This window comes from Hyaena hyaena, unplaced genomic scaffold (genome assembly GCF_003009895.1).
Source record: "Hyaena hyaena isolate Hyena2069 unplaced genomic scaffold, ASM300989v1 scaffold_151, whole genome shotgun sequence".
NCBI classification, from domain to species: Eukaryota; Metazoa; Chordata; class Mammalia; order Carnivora; family Hyaenidae; genus Hyaena; species Hyaena hyaena.
In genome coordinates, this window is record NW_024080783.1 from 1,228,509 (window position 1) to 1,250,201 (window position 21,693).

General features: G+C 50.8%; 2 protein-coding genes across 4 annotated transcripts in view; one reads left to right on the plus strand and one right to left on the minus strand.

Moving 5' to 3' along the window:
- Nucleotides 1-13,166, minus strand: part of OLFML2A (olfactomedin like 2A) — a 27,443-nt gene extending 14,277 nt beyond the window's left edge. For both annotated transcript variants that reach the window (XM_039239051.1, XM_039239050.1), the window contains exons 1-2: nt 12,967-13,166; nt 4,910-5,173 (exon numbers count right to left, since the gene is read on the minus strand). In XM_039239051.1, coding sequence (XP_039094982.1) covers nt 4,910-5,173; nt 12,967-13,086 — 384 coding nt within the window. In that variant the 5' untranslated portion in view covers nt 13,087-13,166. The remainder of the gene's footprint in view (nt 1-4,909; nt 5,174-12,966) is intronic.
- A 5,478-nt stretch (nt 13,167-18,644) lies between these two features.
- Nucleotides 18,645-21,693, plus strand: part of NR6A1 (nuclear receptor subfamily 6 group A member 1) — a 236,684-nt gene continuing 233,635 nt past the window's right edge. Inside the window, exon 1 of one of the 2 annotated variants that reach the window (XM_039239008.1) lies at nt 18,645-18,826. In XM_039239008.1, coding sequence (XP_039094939.1) covers nt 18,727-18,826 — 100 coding nt within the window. In that variant the 5' untranslated portion in view covers nt 18,645-18,726. The remainder of the gene's footprint in view (nt 18,827-21,693) is intronic. The other variant, XM_039239009.1, reaches the window with a different exon arrangement.

The following is a 21,693-nucleotide window of genomic DNA, read 5'->3' on the forward strand; positions in this document are numbered from 1 at the left end:
TCTCTCTCTCTCTCTCTCTCTCTCTCTCTCTCTCTCTGTCTCTCTCTCTCCCCTTCCTTCCTTCCTTTTTTTTTTAAAGTAATCTCTGCACCCTACATGGGGCTTGAACTCATGACCCTGAGGTCAAGAGTCACGTGCTCTACGAACCGAGCCAGTCAGGCACTCTGACAAAGTCTGGACAACTTTTATTTTCATCTTACAGAGTAGGAGATTGAAGTTTAGGTGAAGTGACTTGTCCAAAGCCACCCAGTTGTTAAATGGTGGGGCTGGCAGCAGATCCCGAATTGATATACACCCAAAACCTCTTTCCTATCATGCTTTACCATTCCTTCTTGTGTTCAGATGGGGAAACAGAGGCCAAGAGAAGGGAAGAGCTTGCACAACAAACAGGTCAGTGGCAGATGCTGTGTCACCCTTGTCCAGCTCAGGGCTCCTCCCTGCAGATGTCGCTCCCCTTCCTATCTCCATCACACGTCATCAGGATATGGCCTCTCTAGATGGCTGAAATGCCAGCGAGTGTTAGGGAAGCCATGGTAAGGGGGGCCAGCTGGAAAGCAGCTTCCGCTGGCTTCTTGAGAAGGGCTGTTCCTTCAGCCCACTCTCTCGCAAGGCCCCACTCCGAGACATGCAGCACTTCTCAGGCTCTGAGCAAGCCAGTGCTCCTGTCTGGCCCTGGCCAGCTGTTTCCAAAACAGTTTTACTCCCACTCTCCCAGGGGTGTTCAAGTTGTTTTAAGCCAGAAATCTTTTCTTTGAGTAGACATTGATCTCTAAAATGGAAAAAGGGAGTGGAGAAGTCTCACGGAAGTAGGGGTTGGGCCTTGAGTCTTGTCTGCTCCCCTGTAACCTCAGACCCTGAAGGCTCAGACCCTGAAGAGTTGCTTGGTACCCCTTGGGCTCAGGGGAGCACAGTTTGAGAACCATGCACATAGGCTGTTGTGTGCTTCGGCTTCCTTCTCTGTGAAATGAGGCAATAGGGCTGTGGTCAGGCGCAGTAGTGTCTGGACAGGCCACCGCACAGTGGGCACGCTGCAAGGGCTTCATGAATATCAGCAATAATGATACTATTCCAGGGGACTAAAGGGGATCCTCCCAGATCCACTCTGGTGCCTTCATGGCGACCAAAACTAGCTTTCCAAAGTACAGCTTTGACCATGGGTCTCTCTCCTGCTAGATAGCTTGTCATGGCTCCCCAGTGCTCATATATGACCTTTCACTTCCTAAGCCTGGCACTCGAGCCCTCTATGCTCTGCCCCTGTATCATCTTTGGCTTCAGCAAATGTCTCCTCTGGGCCAGGCACGAAGGGCAGTGATGAGTAAGACAGATGCAAGCCTTCATGGTCCTTCACAGGCTGTCAAAGAACAGAGAGTAACAGAGAGGTGCCCAGATCATTAATGACAGGACACTGACCTTGTCTAGGAGCAGATGTGGATTAGTGAAGTATGCCAGGAGGGAGTTTTGTTTGAGCTGAGCTCTGCAGCAGGAGCCCAAATTAGGCAAAGAAGGCAGGAGAAGGGCAATCCAGGCCAAGGGAACGGTTTGTGTAAAGAGCTGGAGGGGAGAAGAAACACGGTGTGTTTGGGCCATGCCACCAAAGCGTGTATCGCTCATCTGTGATAGAGTAATGACAAAAAGTGAGAGTAGACTTTTACAAACTTGCAGATCCCTCTGCCAAAGAAATCTTTAATCTGTTGACTCTACTAGTAAAACACTGGATTTGTATGTTGCATGTCTGTTTTCTGTTTTGTTTTTCGATTAATTGATTTTTATGGCATTTTCCAAAAGAATTGGTTCTTGGTTTTTATTTTTTTATTTAAAAAAATTTTAAAGGCTGCCCTTTTTTAAAAATAAAAAAATTTAAGTTTATTTACTTATTTTGAGAGAGACTCAGAAAGCACGAGTGAGGGAGGGGCAGAGAGAGGAGAGAGAGAGAATCCCAAGCAGGCTCTGCACTGATGCAGGGCTCAAATTCACGAAGCCTGAGATCATGACCTGAGCCAAAATCAAGAGTTGGATGCTTAACTTACTGAACCACCCAGGTGCCCTGGTTCTTATTTTTTAAAAATCTGTCTTTCACCACAGATTGAGAAGCACCATGTTAGAGGAATTGACAGGTGGCTAGTGGGGCTGGAGTAGAGAGAGCGCAAGGAGCCATCCTGGGCCAAATTCACTCCACTTGCTCTCACCCATAATGCCCTCATTTCTTCTCTGCCTGAGGGACTCCTACCAAGCCCTCAAAGCCCGGCTCTAGTGTTACCTCCTCTTTTGGGTTTCCCACAGTCCCTGGGACATCCTGTGGCCCAGCACCAATGACACTGGCATTGTTGGAGTCAGGAGCTGTGTCCCCATAAGACTGGGGATTCCTCAAGGGTGGGGCCGTGTCTAGTTCATGTCCAGAAGGAAAGGGAGTGAAGAAGTGAAAGGTATGCACCTGTCACTAACATTCCCAAGGAATCTAGAATCCTCTCCCTCCTACTCAGAGTCATGCAATGGAGACCAAATCACAGCTGTTCTTAGCTTGAGAGAAAGGGCTGGGGTAGAGACAGGGGAGGGTATAGCGTGGGTGTGCCCTGCTCCCCCTCCTCCATGGGCTTCCCTTAGAAGGGGCTGCCCATAGAGAGCCTCCTGATGAAGGAGGAGGAGCTAACCCTAATGAGAGAGCCCTCAGTCCTGTCTCATACCGCCTCTGTCCCCTTCTCCTCTTGGGGTTTTCTGGGTACCTCTCAGGTACCTGCTACTGCACCTACAGTGTGAATGAGACACGGTATTTTTTCTTCCTCCTATGACACCACCTACTGGGTCAATCTCACCGCTACCCTACTCTGGTCCTACAAGACTGAACGAAAACCATCATGGCTGCTGTGTACTGAAAAGGGCTAAGGGACAATGGGCTCCTGGCTGAAAGCTGCCGAGGGACCCCTTCCACAGGCAAGGGGACAGAGAAGAGAATTCCTAAGTTCAAACCTTAGTGCTGCCAGTTGCTTGCTGTGAGATCTTAGGCAAGTCACAATCCCTCTCTGGGCCTCAGATTCCTCCATAAGTAGAGCTGGGACCATAAATTCCCTCTCCAAAGGGTTGTGGCAAGGATTAAATTATCCAGAATTTATGAAAAATTTTGTGTATCGTCACATAAAGTATGCTTACAATTTACTTAATGAGAAGTGGGTTTGAGTAGAAGTTGGGTTTGTCCCTATAACTCAAGACTGGCCTATATAGCCTCAGGGCCTGGAGTCTGCAGAGCCCTCGCCCCAGGCACTGACAAGCTGTTAAGAGGCAACTTGCTCTCAAATTCAATCCTATCCCAGCTTTGAGAGTTTTGGTATCCATTTAATTGTTACAAAAATAAAACGAAAGTTAAATTTAAAGAAAATATATTTAGCCAAATGTTGGAGACAATTTTTCACGGGTCTCTTGCTTTTCTGCATGTCGTGTATGCAGAGGCGCTGACTGTCTTGTCTTTGTTGCAGGACATCTTATTGTATGGTGAACAATCTTGGAATATAGAGTGTTTCCCTCCAGGGTAGGGAAGGTGTTCTCAGTGCCCATTGTAAAAGATCTGGATTCTTTAAACTTGGGGCTCCACTCTTGAGAAATAACCCAGTGTGTGTGCAGGCATCATCCGGTTGTCACCCCATGGGAAGTGGAGCTGGAAAAATCAGTTCAAGAAAATATAGATACTCTGGCTGCTGTGAGTAATAAAGTCCTTAGTCTCTGACCCAGGAGGCTTGTGTCTTCTGCCAGTGCCCATGAAACGTGTAGGGTGACTTGTTATCTTATAAGTAGGGTAACAATTTCACAGTTCTTGATACCAAAAAAAGGCAAAATAGATAGTCATATGGTTGGAAGAAATTATAAAAGAAAAAGATACTCTCAAAAGACAGCAAGTTTATCTAGTCCATTACAGAAAGGAAAACAGGAAAGCAATGTGGTTTAGAACACATGCTTCAGATACAGCAGTACGTGGTTCAAATCCCAGCCCCACCAAGCACTGAGCTGGGTGTGTTATGAATGCCACAAAGGTGCCTGGCTGGCTGGCTGTGGGGACTGTGATCTAGCCTGCACATGCCTATTCAAGCCATGTGTCCTGGTGGTAAGCCCTGGCATGGGGCGGTGGCCCCCCGGAGGTGGGGCTTTTTTCTGATCTGCCTATAGAGGTGGCTGGAGGGAGGTAAGCATAACATTCATATAAAAGTATGGTTTAGACCCCGAGGCTACATGCCATTATGTGAGAGCTTGGGCCAGTTACCTAACTTCCCCAACCTCAGTTCTCTTGCCTATAAAATGAGGATAGTGATTCCATATTTCCCAGAATGCTTCAAGAATTTAGAGGAAAAAATTTGTAAAAAGAGCTTAGCACAACATCTGGTATGCAGGTGGTGGTTGAATATGGGAAATGGTGTTATTACATTAAGAACAATAAAATGCCATGAAACTTAAAATTTAAAATACTATATTCTGAGGTGCTGACAGATGAACTGGTTTAGGTGAAATATAGGACACTGAACTAGGTGATAAAGTATATATCTCGTTTGCTTATTTTCTGTCTCCCTTACTCTTCTGTCTCCCTTACTCAAGGCACGGACCTCAATGAGTTCCCTCCTTTATTCCCCAAACGGTAGCCGCCTGGCCAATAGTAGGTGCTCTGTGAATATCTGTTGCATAAAGAAGGCTGCATTGTGCAGACACGCTAGAGCACAGGGTAAATAGCGTAAGAATGCTGCCTCCATCACTGGCAAATGGTATTGGGCAAGAAGTGGCTTTCCCCTCAGGGAGCCTCTGTTTCCTCACCCGTGAAATGGGGTAACAACAGCACCTACCTACAGTGTGTGGACTTTTCACTGAAAGGACAGTCCGTGCTAGATATTCATCCAGGAGGTACTCCCTTCCCCACATCCCCCCGAAAGTCTACCTTGAGGAGCTCCGGTGCCTGCTTCTTGAGCTTCTCCATCTTCCACTCGTTCTCGCAGGGGTTGAGTGAGGAGGGTGGTGCCGTGCAAGAGCAGCGGCAGTCAGTCCCCGAGCTCACTGTCTCCACAGTGTAGAAGTCCTCCACCCGCGCCCGCCCGCTGCGCACCCGGCTGCACGCGTCCTTGCTCAGCGGCCGCATGATGCACTTGCAGCGGCAGTCAGAGCCCTCTGAGGTCATTCGCACCTGGTCCATGTCACCAAACACCTGCAAGAGGAGCTCAGGTGAGCCGAAGGCCAGTGCTGGGGGGAGAAGGAGAGAGGAGGAGCCACAGGGGACAGGTAGCAGAACCCAGTGCCCTTGGCCTTTGGGGCGCCTTGCTGGCTAAGTCAGTTGAGCCTGTGACTCTTGTTCTCAGGGTTGTGAATTCGAGCCCCACATTGGTTGTAGAGATTACTTAAAATTTTTTTTTTAAACTCTTGAAAACCCATGGAATTACCACAGGACCCAGTAATTCTACTCCTAGATAGAATTATTGCCCAAAGATGACTTCTCCAAAGAACTGAAGACAGGTATTCAAACAAAGACTTGCCCGTGAATGTTCACAGCAGCAGGATTCACAATAGTTACAAGGTGGAACCAATCCAAATGTCCATCCACGGATGGGTAAACAAAAGTAGTGAGTCTGTCCAATGGAATATTACAAAGTACTGATACATGCTGCAATTTGGATGAACGTTGCCAACATGCTGTTAAGTTGTAGAAGCCAGACACAAAAAGCCACATATTGTATTAACATCCAGGATAGGCAGCTCCACAGACAGAAAGGGGATTAGTGGTCGCCAGGACTTGGGAGGGGGGAAATGGGGAACAATTGCTTAATGGGCACGGGGTTTCCTTTTGGAGTCATCAAAGTGTTCTCGAACCGAGTCGTGGTGATGGTTGCAGTCATCAAAGTGTTCTCGAACCGAGTCGTGGTGATGGTTGCACAACACTGTGAATGTACTAAATGCCACTGAATTGTGCACTTTAAAATAGTTAAAATGGTAAATATCATGCGTATTTTTAAAATAGTTTATTGTCAAGTTGGTTTCCATATAACTTATCATGTGTATTTTATCATTATAGTAAAAGATAAGAATGAAGACCTTCTATGGGGCATTTTACTATATCTCAGTTTTCCTGTGCATCACATCCTTTAATATCTGTGTATGGGGGGAGGGGCTAGTTACCGCCTTATCATGGTCTTCAAGGCCTAGGTGAGCTGATGGCCTCTCCCCAACCCCTCCTCTCGTCACCCTTTCCTTCCTTTGGGTTACTCCACTCCAGCCTTTGCAGATGTGGTACCCACATCCTGAAACCCTGATACTCCCTTGGTTTATTCCCTCATGTTATTTACACATCACCTCATCTGAGAAGCCTTCCCAGACTACCCACCTCCCCTTACTCTCTGTCCCCTTATCTAGTGGCTTTGTTTTTCTTTATTATACCTATTACCATCTGAAGTATTTGTGTTTGCTTGCTTTTTTCTTACTCTACTGAAGGAGCCATTAGAGACAGGGACTTTGCTCAGTTCTCTCCTATGCCACAGAATAGTGCCTGCATGGCCCATAGCAGATGCTCTGTAAATATCTGTTGGATAAATGAGCCTGCATTTTGCAGAAATGCTAGAGTGCAGGGCTAAGACCATGGTGTCTGCAACTTGGTTAGTAGCTGTGAGCTGGTAGGCCACTCCCCTATTTGGCTCAGCCAGGCCACCCTGGGCTCCAGGCTCTTAGCTCTTGCTCAAGCAACAAACACCTCATGGCCACTTAGCTCTCACTGAAGCCACCAGGACTCAGTTCATGGCTCCCTTGGGCTTTCTGCCAACCCCAGCACCCTTGAGTGTCCCAGGGCCCTCGGAGGAAGGGCCAAAGGTTCTCCATATCTGTTCTGAGCTGTCAGACACCTGTTGGAGCCTCTGTTGGACCCTGGGTGACAGCTGGAGGTGCAGAAGAAATAGATTGAGATACATTTTTGAGGTTTCCTGCTATATGAGAAGCCGGCAGAGTGGGCTCTGAGAACACACAGGAAGACACCCAGGAAGACTGCTCAGAAGAGGGCACCCTTGGGGGGGCATCTTTAGTGAGAAGGGCATTCAAGAGACAGCAAATCAGACATGGAAGGATGAGCAACAGCCTGGCACTTGGGGGTCTGGGGGAGCTTCATTCTGGCTGGTACTTCATCATGGCAGGAACCCTGGGGTGGCAGAGACCAGCTCGTGGAGGGCCCTGAAAGCTGGTTGAGGATCTTGGCTTCTTCCTAAAAACACTGGGGAGTCATGGAAAGATTTTAAGCAGGGGAGAGCCAGGGTCAGATCTGCATTATGGGACGTTCACTTGGGCTGTCTCGTGGAGAGATGGTGGATGGAGGAGGCAAGCCTGGGGCACAGATCCCGGAGGTGACATTTACTGAGAACTCACTAAGCACTGGGGGAGTGTAGGGCCAGTGCTTAGGCAACAACCATAGCCCACCTACAGCTGTGTGTTCTTGGGTAGATTACTTAAACTCTCTGTGCCTTAGTTTCCTCATCTGTAAAATGAGGGTACTACTAGTGTCTACCCAACAAAGGACTGTGTGAGGACTGAGAGATGGAACGCCAGGAATATGCTCTGTCTGGTACCAGGAGCCCACAGCACACTCTGTATATTGTAGCTGTTATTATTACTACCAATAATCCTGAAAAGGGGTTGTTTTTCTGCTTCTTTCTCTGTGTGTATACAGTGGTAGATATTCTTAGCAGGGTCCTATAGACGAGAAAACTGAGCCCTGGAGCCATCAAATGTCTTGTTCAAGGGGATTAGAGCCCAGTGTGGGTAGACTTCCAGTCCCCTGGGGGACAAGGAGGGTGGGGAAGGAGGAAACCACCAGTAGCTTTGTCCTGGGCCCTCTGTGGGCGGAGTGTACCCTGGGCACTTCGGGGGCAATTCTCCCTTGCCTGTGAATGCTGACAGCCAGGCTAGGGGTCCTGCGCATTCCTTAGATCTTGGCCAGTACATTAAGCCTGCCTTCTCTTCCAGCTTCCTAGGCCCCCTTCCCACCTCTGCTGGGACCTCCAACCACCCCCCGCCCCCGCCCGCTAGTCCCCAGTGGGTGGATGTGGATGTATTCTGTGTGGCCAGGCCAGAGAGGCTTGCTCCTGGGGACCCACTCATAATCCCAATGTCCACCCCCACCAGCAGCAGCCTCCACATCAGACTGCAATATTCCTTCTCTCCCCAGATGAGGTGCTACATCCTGAGGTGGGCGGCCGGGGCCCTGATACCTGCCAGAGATTGGAAGAGGGCCTCTGCTCCAGCCCCGGCTGCCAGGAGCCTAGGCAAGGCCCTCCCTATGGTGATTACTGGGGCCTGCAATGCTCGATTGGAGGCAGCAAAGCATCATGGTGAGGGGCCAAACCCAGACTCAAATCCCAGCTCCTCCATTCCCCTGCATGGCCTTGACTGCTCTGAGTCTCTGCGTCCTCCTCCATAAAATGGGGAGGGTAACAATCTTTGCCTCATAAGCTTGACCTGAGGCTGAAATGAGTCAAGATGCATGCAGAGCACCTGGCACCAAGCCTGGCACAGAGTAACTGCTCTTTAAGGGGTTCCTGCTATTCAAGTAGCCGCCAACAGCCCTCCCTCACATTTTCACATCATTTTCTACCTCTCTTTGCTCTCATCACAGCCCTCTCTTACAGAAGAGAAATCTGAGTATCAGAGACCACTAGAGGCTTGTCCAGGGTCACTAAGAACAGCTTGACTCTAAAACTGGTTTACTTGCTGTTCCTCCCATGACCATCCATAATCAATAGGCAAGGGTTTCTCCAACAACAACAACTGGGCTGGGACAGAAAAGGGGGCCCGGGGTGGGTCACAGGGGAAGGCAGAGGACCTGGCCCACCCTGCCCTTGGCATGAGGGCTGGAGGTGCTGTGAAGCAGGAAAGTCCCTGCCTTGGCCCACATCTCTTTCTATAGCCTCACTCAGCACACACCTGCTGCCTCACACCCTAGAAGTGTGGGTGGTTCATGCTAAAAACATCCCTGGGTATTTGAGGGTGCCTGGGTGGCTTAGTCAGTTAACTGTCTGATTCTTGATTTCAGCTCACAGTTTGTGGAATCGAGCCCTGTGTTGGGCTCTGTGCTGACAGTGCAGAGCCTGATTGAGATTCTCTCTCTCCCTCTCTCTTTGCCCTTCTCTCTCTCCCTGCATGCCATTCCCTCTCCCTCTCTCTCAAAATAAATAACATTTAAAAACAAACCAAAAAACGTCCCTAGGTATTTGCAAGGAAATTGTACAATGAGATTGTAAGAAGGCATAGCTGAGATTTTTCTGAAGGTGGATAAATCTGGCCACAGTGGACAGGGGAGGGTTTACACTGTGAAATGTTCTAGAAATGAACAGATTAAAATTGTGTCGCCTTGAGGTGGAGTCTTCCTTTTTTTCTCATGGCCATCCCAGACTCACTTTTAAGAGCCAGTCTCGTGTCCTGTAGGCAAAGACCTCCCCTGGGGCCTATTGCCGGCTGGACACCTCCCTGGATGGCAAGGACCCGCAAAAGTAAGCCATCCACAACTGGACCCAGCATCTTTTCTCAACTGATGTCTACCTACCCTCCCACCCAACCCAGATCTCTGAGCCCCCGTCTTACACAGGACAAGCCATCAGTCATGTTCTTCCAATTTTTTATCCTAATTATCTCCCATCTCTATCCCTGGGCCTCCACTCCATGACCATAGCCCAGGTTTAGACCACATTAACTGCTATCTAGAAACACAGCAGCCTCCTCTCTACTAGCTTCTTCCAGAAGCTCTCTTTGTTGATCTTTACTCTCTTGCTCCACAAACCTCCATGGCTCCCTGTATCTCCATGAGTTCTCAACTGGACGGACGTGCCCTGGAATGACCTGAAGTACACTTGGAAAATGCAGATGCCCTGGCCTGAGTCCACACTCCTTAACTCAGACTCTGAGGCTCCCCAGGCCATCTGGATGCCCACTGAAGGCTCAGAATCCTGTAACCCCAGGATTCTCCAAACTCTTCAACCTGACTCTTTTGACCTCAGTGTTCCAGCCTGTCAAATAGAGGTTGGCAGCAGGGCTGTGTAAGATTCTGAACTGAAGTGCTGGGCATGAGGCTTGGCACACAGGGTGTTTCTCAGTACTTTCTTCTGGATGTCCAGCCATCAGGAATGTTGGGGCAAGAATTTCCCTGTGTAAAGACCCTGTGGGGCCTAGCCTGGCCCCACACTCTTTGTGTATGGAAGGAGCACTTCATCACTTGTATCCCCTGCCTGCCCTGAGCCTGTTTTCAATTACACCCACAGGCAGAAACTCCCCGAGCGGAGGCGCAACAACACCGAAGCCCCCAGAGACCAGCCTGGCCTAGAACATCTGATCCTGCCTGTGCCAGCCCCTCCTGCTCCCCTGGCCCAGTCTTCACAAGCCTTGGCCTACCCTCTGTCCTTGGACCCCTGGTTGGTAGGATGACCAAAGACACTCCCCACCCCTTGTCATACCTGGATGCATAGAAGTAAAGCACCCTTCATAGATGGGGCAACTGAGGTAGCAATGGGGAATTCTCAGCCACATTCCAAGGGCATACAGCAGAAAGCAGGTTCCTTGAAGTCTCTGGTGCCACATGTGGTTACCTGTCTGTCCCTCCAAGCTGGAAAGCCCCTCGGAAATGCTGAGGAATCTGTGAAGCCCTTCTCCCACTCCCATGCTGGACAAAGCACTTCCTTAGATGAAAACTCCAAGTCCTGTTTAGGAGAGACCTTGCTATAAACACTTGCTATAAATTAAAGCACTCTGAGTGAGGAACTCCTTGACACCACAGAGTTCTGTGGTGAGTACTAGGGTTCAGCTGCCCCTGTACCTCTGAAAGTGTGGGGCAGGAGTGGGGGGAGGCCGAACCTCCCAGGAGCAGGAAGCCTAAGGTGGGGGCCAATTTAACCCTTTAGGACCATATATAGACTTCAAGTCCCAAGCTGGCCCTTGAAGGGCTCTCTCCTCCCCCAAATAGGACAGGCTTGGAGAGGAAGGATGGTTATGGGGGAGGGGGAGGGTGATAATGAAAACAGCTCTCTCGGTAGGGCCAGCAGGAGACCGGCTGTGCTGAGGAATGCAGAGTAAATTCACCCATCACTTGATTTTTATTTTTCCCAGCTGGCTGAAGTGGTGTGGGGTTGGAGGTGTCTGAAGGAGGGCTGCACTGCATCCTGCAGGCTCTAGGGTGCACCTCCCTACCCCACCAGCCCCAGCTTGCCCTGGAACAGCTAAACACACACACACACACACACACACACACACACACACACACCCCAACCTAGCAAGTGTTTAGCTGACTCACTACATAAACAGGCTGTTGGGTTTTCTTTGTCTTTGCTTTGTTTTGAATGTTAGCCCTCCCCCACAAGCTCTACAGCCCTCTGCAGGGCTCAGAGGATGCCCAGGACCAAGTAATCCTCCCAGCCAGAGAGATGGGAGGGGCAAAGCACTCATCAGGTTGTGTGGGGTTTTTCGTTTTTTGGTTTTTTTTTTTTTTTTTTTGCTTATTGTTCCCCTACCTGAGCCAGGTCAGGGAATCGGAGAAGGCCCTACATAGAAAGGAAGTTGGACAGAGATTGTTTGTCAGATGGGGAAACTGAAGCCCAGAGTCAGGCAGTGACTTGCCCAAGGTCACAGGATCAGAGAACAACAAAGGGTCAGAACCTAGGTCTTTGGGTCCACAAGCTGGCCACTTCTCTATACACCTGAGTTTCCCATCTGTAAAATAAGAATGATACGCATCCCCTTCTTGTCTTTGGAGCACATGGTCAGGACCGCAGCTCACTTGTTTTCATACCCTGAGCCAAATCTTCACAGTGAGGTGAGTGCCCACTGCTCATACACTTATCATGTGGCTAGTGGCTTCTGCCTTTTACCTTGCCTGTGGGCAGTGCAGCCTCACCTTCTACGCAGGAAAGAGGCTAGGGAGACACCAAAAAAAAGTCACTCCTTTGTTCTCATGCTGTACGAGCAGGGCCCGACCTTCTTCCCTCCCTTCACTCATTCCCAGTCCCCTCCTCCTCCTTACTGGGTCGTTTCCAGAACACCCTCAAGGGGTCCCTGCTCTGACTGGTTCTAAGTGCTTGCTCTCTCAACATTCTGGATCTCCTCTCCTTTTGGGTTCCACTGGTAAGATTTCTTAATTACAGTATGATTTATTGAGCACCTACTAGGTACCAGGTGTGGTGCTAAACATTTTATAGTCGTGACCTCACTAAGAACACCAACTGCAGGAAATGCGAACCATTATTATTCCCATATTTACAAGCGAGGAAATGGAGGCTAAGAGAGGTAAAGGCCCAAGGTCGCCCAGATAAGAGACGGAGGTGGGATTTGAACTCAGGTCTGCTTGACCCCAGAGCAGATCCTTTTAGCCACAACTGAGAACAACAGCTCAGGTCCCTCCCGGAAACAAGGTGTCCTCCAGAAGGCACATTAGACCCCTGGCAGGACTACCAGAGGCCAGGCAAGCGGCCAGCCCACTGAGTTCACTGGGTAGAGACTCTGGATCCCCAGCATGGCCTGAAAGCCTTGACTCAGGCTCTGCTGCAAATCCAGGAATCCCTGGGTAGTAGTTACCCAGGAGTCTACCCCACGTGGTTAGCCTGCCGTGGAAACTTTCAGCCAGACTGCCCCTGCCCAGCGCTCCTGGGAATCCCCTTTCTGGGCTGGGGGCTGCATCTCTTGTCTGCGCCCCCTCCAAACTCTCAGGGCCCCCTCTCCCTGGCCCTGAGTTTCAGTGCTGACCTTCTCCCCGCACTGGACTGGGTCCCAGGTCCCAAGTACTCCTACCATCTTCAGCGCTTCTTCCCCACGCGCTCCTCTCCCTGAGTCCTGGCCCCAGCAGCTTCCTTGCTGAGCCCGTCGGGTCTCCAGGTCCTGGTCCTCCTCTCCTGGCCCGACACCCTCCTTGGGCGGTACCCTAGCCACAGCGCCCCCTCGCGCCCGGCTCCCCGCGGCGCTGAGCCCGGGTCAGAGGGCCCGGCGTACCTTACTGTCAGCGCGCACCCGGCCCGCGCGCAGCAGCAGCAGCAACAGCAGCAGCAGCAGCGGCGGCAGCAGGAGCAGGGGCAGTGGCCGGGGCCGGGATAGGAGGGCGGCCGCGGCCATGGCGGGACGGGCACGGTGGGCACGGACGGCCGTGTGCCGACGCCGGGAAGCGCGGGCCGCACTGCGAGCTCTGTGCGGCCGCCAGCGAAGCCCGCACGGCGCGCCCCCCGCCCCCCGCCCCCTCCCGCGCTGCCGGGGGCGGAGCTAGGGTGGAGGGGGCACCCCGCCCTGCCCGGCCCACTCTCTGCGGGGCCTCCTCGCCATTGGGCGGCTCTCCAGAGGGCATCCCAGCCAGGACACAAAAAAGGGTCTTGTTCAGAGTCCCCAGGAGCCGCGGGGCCAAAACGCGGAACGCGGGGTCCCCGCACGGAGGAAGGTCCTGTCCTGTGAGATGTGGGACCTTGGGCGTGTCCCTTCACTTCTTTGAGCCTCAGTATCCTACTCTGTAAAATAGTACTTTCCTTTTGGAGCGGTTGTGAAGTTCAGATAAGTGATGTTTCCAGAGCAGGTGAACTTTCCAGCTCTCCAAACACCCCAGACCCCGCCAGCTCTACCCTTCTCACGGCTCGGACCTCTCTCTCTCCCGTTGTTTCTTTTCCTTTTCCTTCCGTGATCCCTCCCCGTCGACCCCCAATTAAACTCTGGTAGCGTCTCTGCCTTTTAAACACCCTTCCTCATCCTCAAGAAGGAGTGCTTCGTTTCTGGTTCCTAGGCAGCAAAACTCGCCAGGAGCCGCTTCTGGGCGCCACGCCTCAGGTTCCCTGCTCATCCCTCGCTCCAGCGCTCGTCCGTCTGAGTCGGGAGATGGCTACTTGGGGTCCTCGGGACTTTCTGTCACCGCACCTACGGCGGCACCTCTCTAATCTCCCAGAATCGACAGCGCTTGATCATGCCTCCTTCCCGAACCCTCAGCTCCCTCGGCTTCTTCCGGATTCCGCGTATGACCTTGCACGGGGCTCTTTCTCAGGCACTTTTGCTTGTCTTTCCACCTCTGCGCACCCCGGGATACCAGACACCTTTCTCGTTCCTCTCCACGCAGCCTCTGTAGGTGACCCTCCCCTCCCCTCCCCACCCCGATCCAAGACAGTTCCACTTGTGTGTCTGTTACCTGCCCTTGTAAACTTTAACTGCTCAAAAAGGAATCCTTATATGTGCTCCACATGCTACTCCCTCATGTCTACCCCCTCCCCTCTTTATTTCCTTCATGGAATTTATCGCCGCATGAAACTCTTTCTAGTTGGTATGTGTGTTTCCTTGTGTCCTTTATGCCTTCCCTTGTGGGAGAGAAATAAGTCAACAGTGCACATACCTTGTGCATGAGCAGCTAGCTGAATGGTCCCAGGACCAGCAGCCCCAGCATCACCTGGGAACTTAGATATGCACATTCTCAGGCCCTACTCCAGGTCTAAGGAAGCAGAAGCTCTAGGGATGAGGCCCAGGAATCTGTGTTTTAATAAGCCCTCGAGGGGACTTCTAGTTTGAGGAACGACTGGCCAAGCATAAGGTCTGGTGCTCCCTGACTCACATGCTGCAGGTATTCAGTGCAAATTAGCCTCTTTCAAATTAGATATCTGGGGACATGGCAAAATTAATATAAAATATAGATGTGGTGTGTGTGTTCTTATGTGCATAGACTATCTGTGAATGGACACACGATAAATCATTACAGTGGTTGTTGCTCAGGAGGGAAAACAGTTGTTGGGAATATGAGTGAGGAGAAAGGTTTACTTTTCATTGAATACGTTTTTGCATCTGGGAATTTTGTAATGTGTGTCCTATCTACTCAAATAATAGACAAAATGTACTTAAAGCAAACAAAACTGGGTAGGGGTTCCCTTTCTCAGAACTTTCTCCCCATGCAGCCCGGCTCTGACTCTCTGGTTAGGCTCAGGAAGAAAAAGGCAATGCCCCCCCCAACTCTGCCCCCTGCTGGCTGTTCCACAACATGACCTCATGGTCTCTGTTCCCTCCTTTTCACCCTTTCTGTCCGGCCCCTCTGTCCCTCAGCAGGCAGGCTCCAGTCACAGTAGATTCTCTAAGTTCTCACTTGGCCTTGGGGCCTTTGCATATGCTCTTCTTTCCTTCTGAAACTCTCTCTGCTCAATCTCACTCACTCTTACCCATTCTTATTATCTTATTTCAGTGTTCCTTATCCCAGAAAGCCTCCCTGATCATCACCACCACCCAAAATGAACCTGCCACATATTCCCACAGAACTAGAATCTTCTAAGTGTGTTCTCAGTTGTAGAACTTATGTGCACTTGTGGGCTTGTGTGGTTATTTGATCGGATTAGTCTCCACCACCACAGGGTGGAGGGGAAAGCACCCACAATGGGGCTCATACCTGCCGTGCCCTTAGCTGTATCCTTGTCTTGTTTGTATATCCCTGTTGTATATCCTTGTCTGTATCCTTGTTCATCCTGTTTGTCTGTCTGCCTCTGGCCTCAAGACCACTCCCCCGAAGATCCCTCCTTATCCTTGGATACTTTCCTTTCCAGCCCTGCTGTCAGGAGTCCTGTGGTGATAGATTTTTCCCCATGTCTTTCTGAGCCTGTTTTCTCATTTGTAAATTGAGAGAAAGTACTGACTTCCCAGGATTGGGGGTAGGGTGGGGCAGACACTGTAGGGAAAACATCCCATATAGGTGCCTACCTCATAGCACTCTGTATGTTTAGGACAGTGGCTGGGTCTCGGTACATTGTCATTTCCCTCACCTTTCTAGGTTTCATAGTATTTGACTCTTCACAAGGAGCATTTTCAGAAGAGAGGTAACTGATAATTAGGATGGCTCTTTTACAGTAGTAACAGGTCCCATTTATTAGGTGAGACCTAATATTAATTGCTCTGCATGCATATTGTTTTTATTTTTTAATTTTTAAAAAATGTTTCTTTTTGAGAGAGAGAGACAGACGGAGAGAGAGAGACAGAGAGAAAGAGTGGGGAAGGGGCAGAGAGAGAGGGAGATACAGAATCGAAGCAGGCTCCAGGCTCTGAGCTGGCAGCACAGAGCTTGATGAGGGACTCAAAGTCACAAACTGTGAGATCATGACCTGAGCTGAAGTTGGACACTTAACCGACTGAGCCACCCCGGTGCCCCATATTTTTATTTTTATTTTTTTTAAAGTAGGCTTCACACCCAGCACAGAGTCCAACGTGGGGCTTGAACTCATGACCCTGAGATCAAGATTTGACCTGAGATTAAAAGTTGGATGCTTAACCCTCAGAACCACCCAGGCACCCCTGCATGTATTATATTATTTAATTCTCATAACAATCCTGTGAGGTAGCAATAATCTCTATTCCTTCCCGCCCCCTGAGAAGCCAGGACTTTGAGGATCAGATGTAACATGCTCAAGGTCACAGTTACTAAGTAGAAAAGTCAGATTTGTCTTTTCATCCTTTTACCCCACTCATCAATTATTTATTGTCTACTATGTCTAAGCTCTGTGCTTAGCATTATCTTAAAATGATGAGAGAATAAAGGGATTTGACTAGTCAGGTCTAGAAAAGCTTTTAAGAGGAAGTGACAACAAAGCTGGAGTCTGAAGGAGGAGGAGGAGTTGCTTCCAAGGGCTAAGTATTTGGCTGAAATTTTCCCCATCTTTGAGGGTCAACTTAGAATCTGTCCACCACTGAAACCCCTGGCTTTCAGGTTTCTGCAGTGCCATTTAGCCTCTGATTGTATCTCCAGGGAAGACGAACTCACTACCTCCAGAGAACTGTGATAGAAAGGGAAGTTCTGAAAGGCCTAGGAAAGCCATGTGGTCCTGACACATTTTAGAACCCAGAGCTGAGGGTATGACCCAGAGGACCTCTGCCTCCCTCCCCCTCACACCACCACCACACTAAAGGCTTCTTCGCTTCTGGGGCTGGGGAATGGTAGTAGGGAAGCAATTAGCTCAACAAAGCTGTAAGGGAACACAGAGGAGATCTAGATGTCCCCTGGTGGGAACTATTTTAAAAGGTGTCCCTGAGGATATATTTGAACAGGATCTTGAAAGAAGACTAGGAGTTTGGGGGTGGGTTCGGTGAAGCCAGCTTCAAGGGGCCAGGGTTGGGTTTGGAATCCCCATCACTGCTGGCTGGGTGACTTCAACATTGTATCATAGGGACAAAATCAGACCTACCTCATAGAGCAGGTGTAAGGTTTAAACAACATAGCGGTAAGGTAAATCAAACAGTGGCCAGCACAGATTAAAGATACAATACAGATTAACCAATGTTGGTAAGGAACAGCCACCTTCAAATTGCAAAGAAGCGTTGCAAAGCATCCTGTGTAGCAGGTGAGGGAAGGTATGTGATGAGAAATGTGGACAGGGGTCAGACTAGGCAGGGGTGCAAATGCCAGGATAAGGATTTAAAAAAAATTAAGCAAGGATTGACAGGAGCCAGTGGATTGGCAGGGAGGGACAAGGGGGGTGATGAGGAAGGGGCAGCCACGAGGAAGCTGTGGCATGACCTGGCAGAGTGGAGGCAGGCCAAAGCACCAGAGGTCTTGTTCTTTGTCTTCCAGCAGGCCAGATACGACTTAGTTAGACCTGGGGAGGCAGTCAGGATGAATCCTTTCCTGACAGGGTCGCTGAAGGCGGACGCCTGGGCAGGCCCAGAGGCTGGTGGCCTCGCGCCACCTGGTGGCTGCAGAAGGTGCTCCGCCGGGAAAAGGGAGACCACAAAATCCGGCATCTTGCTCTGGGAAACTGAGGCAGGGAGCGGGTGGGGGTGGAGGTGAGGGGTTTGGGATCTTCGGATTGGACCTCGTCCCTCTTCTAATCCCATTTTACAGACAAGGGTAACCGAGGAGAAGGGAAGGCGAAAAACGCTGGGTAAGGAGTTTCTCAAACAGAGGGCTTCAAGACACCAGGAGTCAAGAGTCTCAGAGTTTCTTTAATGGCATCAATAGCGTGGAGCTTAGTTTGCCATTCTGTTCAGCAGGGGGAAAATTAAAGAGGAGGAAGAGAAACAGTAGTCCTTCCCGCCCACCCGGAGGTAAAGGCTTTTAAGAGTAGCCCGGAAAGCAGAGTTTTATAGATTCTATTTGCATACGAACGTAGTCACCTGGAGTTAAACTCCATCCCTTTAATCTCTGGTCCAATTTGTCCCGAAGCCGCGAAGGAAGTCCCTCGTGAAGGCCTCCAAACCCCGCCCCCTCTAAACCCCGCCCACAGGGCTGGGCTTCGTTGCACGTGCTCACCCAGCTCCTTGGCGATCCGCCCCTTGGAAAGACTCATTGTCGAGGCGGGGGGAGACCGGGAATCGTAGGGAACGTTGATCACGGAAAACTCAAATAAAGAGAAGGCTGTGAAGTAATGTTTGCTAAATTTTTACCAGAAGCTTTTATCACGGTTCGGGATATTGACAGGCCTTGGCCTTCACGTCTCAGGGATGCTTAATCTTCCTTCTACCCTTTTAGTTGGTGGGGTCCCGAGTGGCCGGCCTCGCCCGGCGGACTTCACTTCCCAGCGTGCCTCGCAGGCCCGTGCGTGGCAGCGGCGCGTGACGTCGGGGGAGGGAGCTGGCCAGTGCTGAGGGGGCGCGGCGCGGAGGGGTGCGGAGCCGGGCGGCTCGGGGCCCAGAGAGCGCCGCGGCCGGGAGCCTGCGGGCCCCTGACAGCCCCCTCCCCCCGGCGGACCACGACGACGAGAACGAGGGCGCCGGTCATGGCGGAGCAGCGAACCGAGCGCGGGCCCTGAGCACCACCGCATGGAGCGGGACGAACGGCCGCCTAGCGGAGGGGGAGGCGGCGGGGGCTCGGCGGGGTTCCTGGAGCCGCCCGCCGCGCTCCCTCCGCCGCCGCGCAACGGTGGGTGAGGGGCGTGTGGAGCCCGGGCCCAGGAAGAACCGACTGCCTGTCCCTTGCCCCGGGGGCTCCCCTCCTCTCAGACGACTCTTTGGGATGCCGCAGCGGCTCTGGGTCCCCTCGGCGTGGACCTTCACCCCGGTCCCCTCAGCGCGGACCCTCCCTCTCCTCCCCCGTCCTACTTAGTGTGGACCCTCCCCCTCCTTCCCCCGTTCCCTTCAGCTTGGACCCTCCCCCTGCCCGGTTCCTTCGGCCCGTACCTTCGTTTTCCCCCTCCCCCCTGTCCCCTCAGCACAGACCTCCCCTCCCCCCGCCCCCGTCCCCTGTGCGCGAATCTTCCCTCCCTCCCCCCAGGTCCCCTCAGCGCAGTGCCCTCCCCTTCCCCTGGGTCCCTACAGCGCGGATACCCCCGCCCCCCCACCTCGCGTCCCGTCAGTGGGGGCTTTCCCTCCCCCTCGGGTCCCCCGTGCTCAGCCTCCCCTTCCTCCCCCCAGAGGGTCCCTTCAGCGCCCTCCCCTCCCCCCCAGCCCTCTCCCACGCGGGTGCCCCCTCCCTCCGCGGACGCCACACCCTCGTCCCCGTCGTTTTCTGTGCCCTCACCTTTCAGGAACCGCTTTCCTGCTCCTCTGCAGTCCCGGGCCTCCCGTGCCACCCCTGTAAGCTACGCGAGCCTCCACCTCTGCCCCGACACCCCCCTCCCCCTCCCAGTTCGTTAGCTGCCCGCTCAGCGGTTCCTTTTCGGACCTCTCGGTGCCTGCTCCACACCCCATTCCTCCGCTCCTGCCTCCGCCCCTGCTCAGCCCCTTTCTCTGCTGGCTCAGATCTCCAGCCAGGCCGGGCGCTCGGGACACCTGCCCCTTTCCTCCCTCCCACCGGCCCGGCCCGCGTCTGCCCGAGCTCAGCTCCCCTTTTCCCTTCCGCGGTCCCGGACCCAGGCGCTGAGAATTCCTCACCTGGCCCGGCCCTTCCTCCCGCACTCCCCAGCCCTCGCGTCCCGGCCAAGTCCTCGGGTTCCTCCCGGCCGACTCGCCCTCCTCCTCCCCCCACCCTGGGCTCCCTCCCTCCGCGGGGTGTTTTATTTGTATCTGTTTGATATTTTCCCCTTCGGTGTTTGCCGCGGAATGTTTTTATTGGTAACGTGTAGGGAGCTTTTGTGAGGTCGTAAAAGGTGAACTTTTGAACTTGGAAAGCGCCCTAGAGCAATTAGCGCAGGCGATAGCCCCGGGAGGCCTGCATTACAAAGGGTGCTCGTACCGGCCGGCAAACGCTCCGGCTGCAAACCCGATTTATTTATTTATTTGCCCTGGCTTCCACCTTTCACATCTCCTCATTTCCGAATAAAGGGCAGGCTCTCGGAGATCCGCGCCTCCTCCCCTCTCTGCGCCATAAACTCGCTATTCTCTGAAAGATCTAGGACCGAACAGTGTCTAACAAGTAACAGATTTCAAATTGAATGCAAACACCCGGGACAGTTAGGAGGCACTAAAAATTAATTGCTGCAGCAGCAAGAAGTTTCTCAATCAGGACAGTGACCTGGCAGGTGTGAGGAAAGTATCCTGAAAATAGGTCATTTAGGCGCTCAGTTGTTCAATGAATAAGGACTTACAGAAGGAGAGATTTGGGGGTGATTGCGCGTTCATGTATTAACTCATCAAGCGTTTACTACTGCCAATTCAGTAGATCTCGTGTTTTTACCAGTTAAGGGAAAAGTCTGTTTAGAAGAGAGCCTGGTTAACTTCACTTGATGTGCTGACCAAATAGTGGTATGTTTCAAAAACTCCTGTCCTTTTTTAAAATGTGTGTGATGTGTGCTATCTGGGTGGCTGGCAGTCCCATGAGGTGTCTTTGGAGAATAATTTCTGAATGTGAACATGTTTGAGATCAATAAAATCCCGTGTCACAAAGGAGGAGGCTGGAATCCATTGAGGGTAGAAGACGACAGTATCATAGAACAAAGGATTTCTTGAATGCTTTTGATTTTTTTAAGCTTTTAAAGTGGAGATTTGTTTTGGTATTGATGTATGGATGTTGTAAATCCTGATCTAAAATCTATCACGCTGATATTTTACCTAAGCTACATCTATCTTATAGCCCATATTAAGTGTATGCATTTTCATAATGTCTTTCTATGTGTGTGTACTTCCTGTACCCACCTGTGCATAACATGTAGATGATTGATTTTACTACAGACATTACTTTCAATTCTGCTTGAGAACGTTGTAAGGGAAGCCTAGGAACTGCATTTGCTATTAATTATTCATTAGTACATTTTAAAGAACTCAATGGTAATTTTAACTCTTAATCAAATTTCCCATTCATAGTCTCATTTCCTCAATTGGTCAGAACCATCTTAAAGAATGTTATTGAGCATTCCATTTAGGCCAAGGTGGCTTTAATATTTTACATCAGTCCAATTTAGTGCTATAAATATTTCCTTTCTGTTGAAAACACAGTGGGGACTTAGGACAGTTTGGGCTTAAAAGAAAATACATGAAATGTTAAGACTTGTGGGATGTTTTATATTTTAGTGTAAAAACCAGCATTGTGTACTGTTTTACAATTTATGTTCATTATCTCTTGCAATTATAATTTAACATGCTTCCAGAAGAATTACCAAAATAGAAAAAATAAAAAAGAAAGTTTATCTTTGGCATGGTGGAAACTTATTTCATCCTTTTATACTTCCCAATATTTTTCTCCAAAAGTAAATAAAACTGCTTAAGTTCTAAGCAGAGAAAATGAATTCTCTTGGCTCTGTACCTAATAACTGATTTACATTTTGTATGAAATATCTGTAGTAGATCGCTATCTAGACAGGAGGTCTTTTGGTTTGTGTCCTGAAGAACTAAACTGGAGGTGGAATTTTAGAA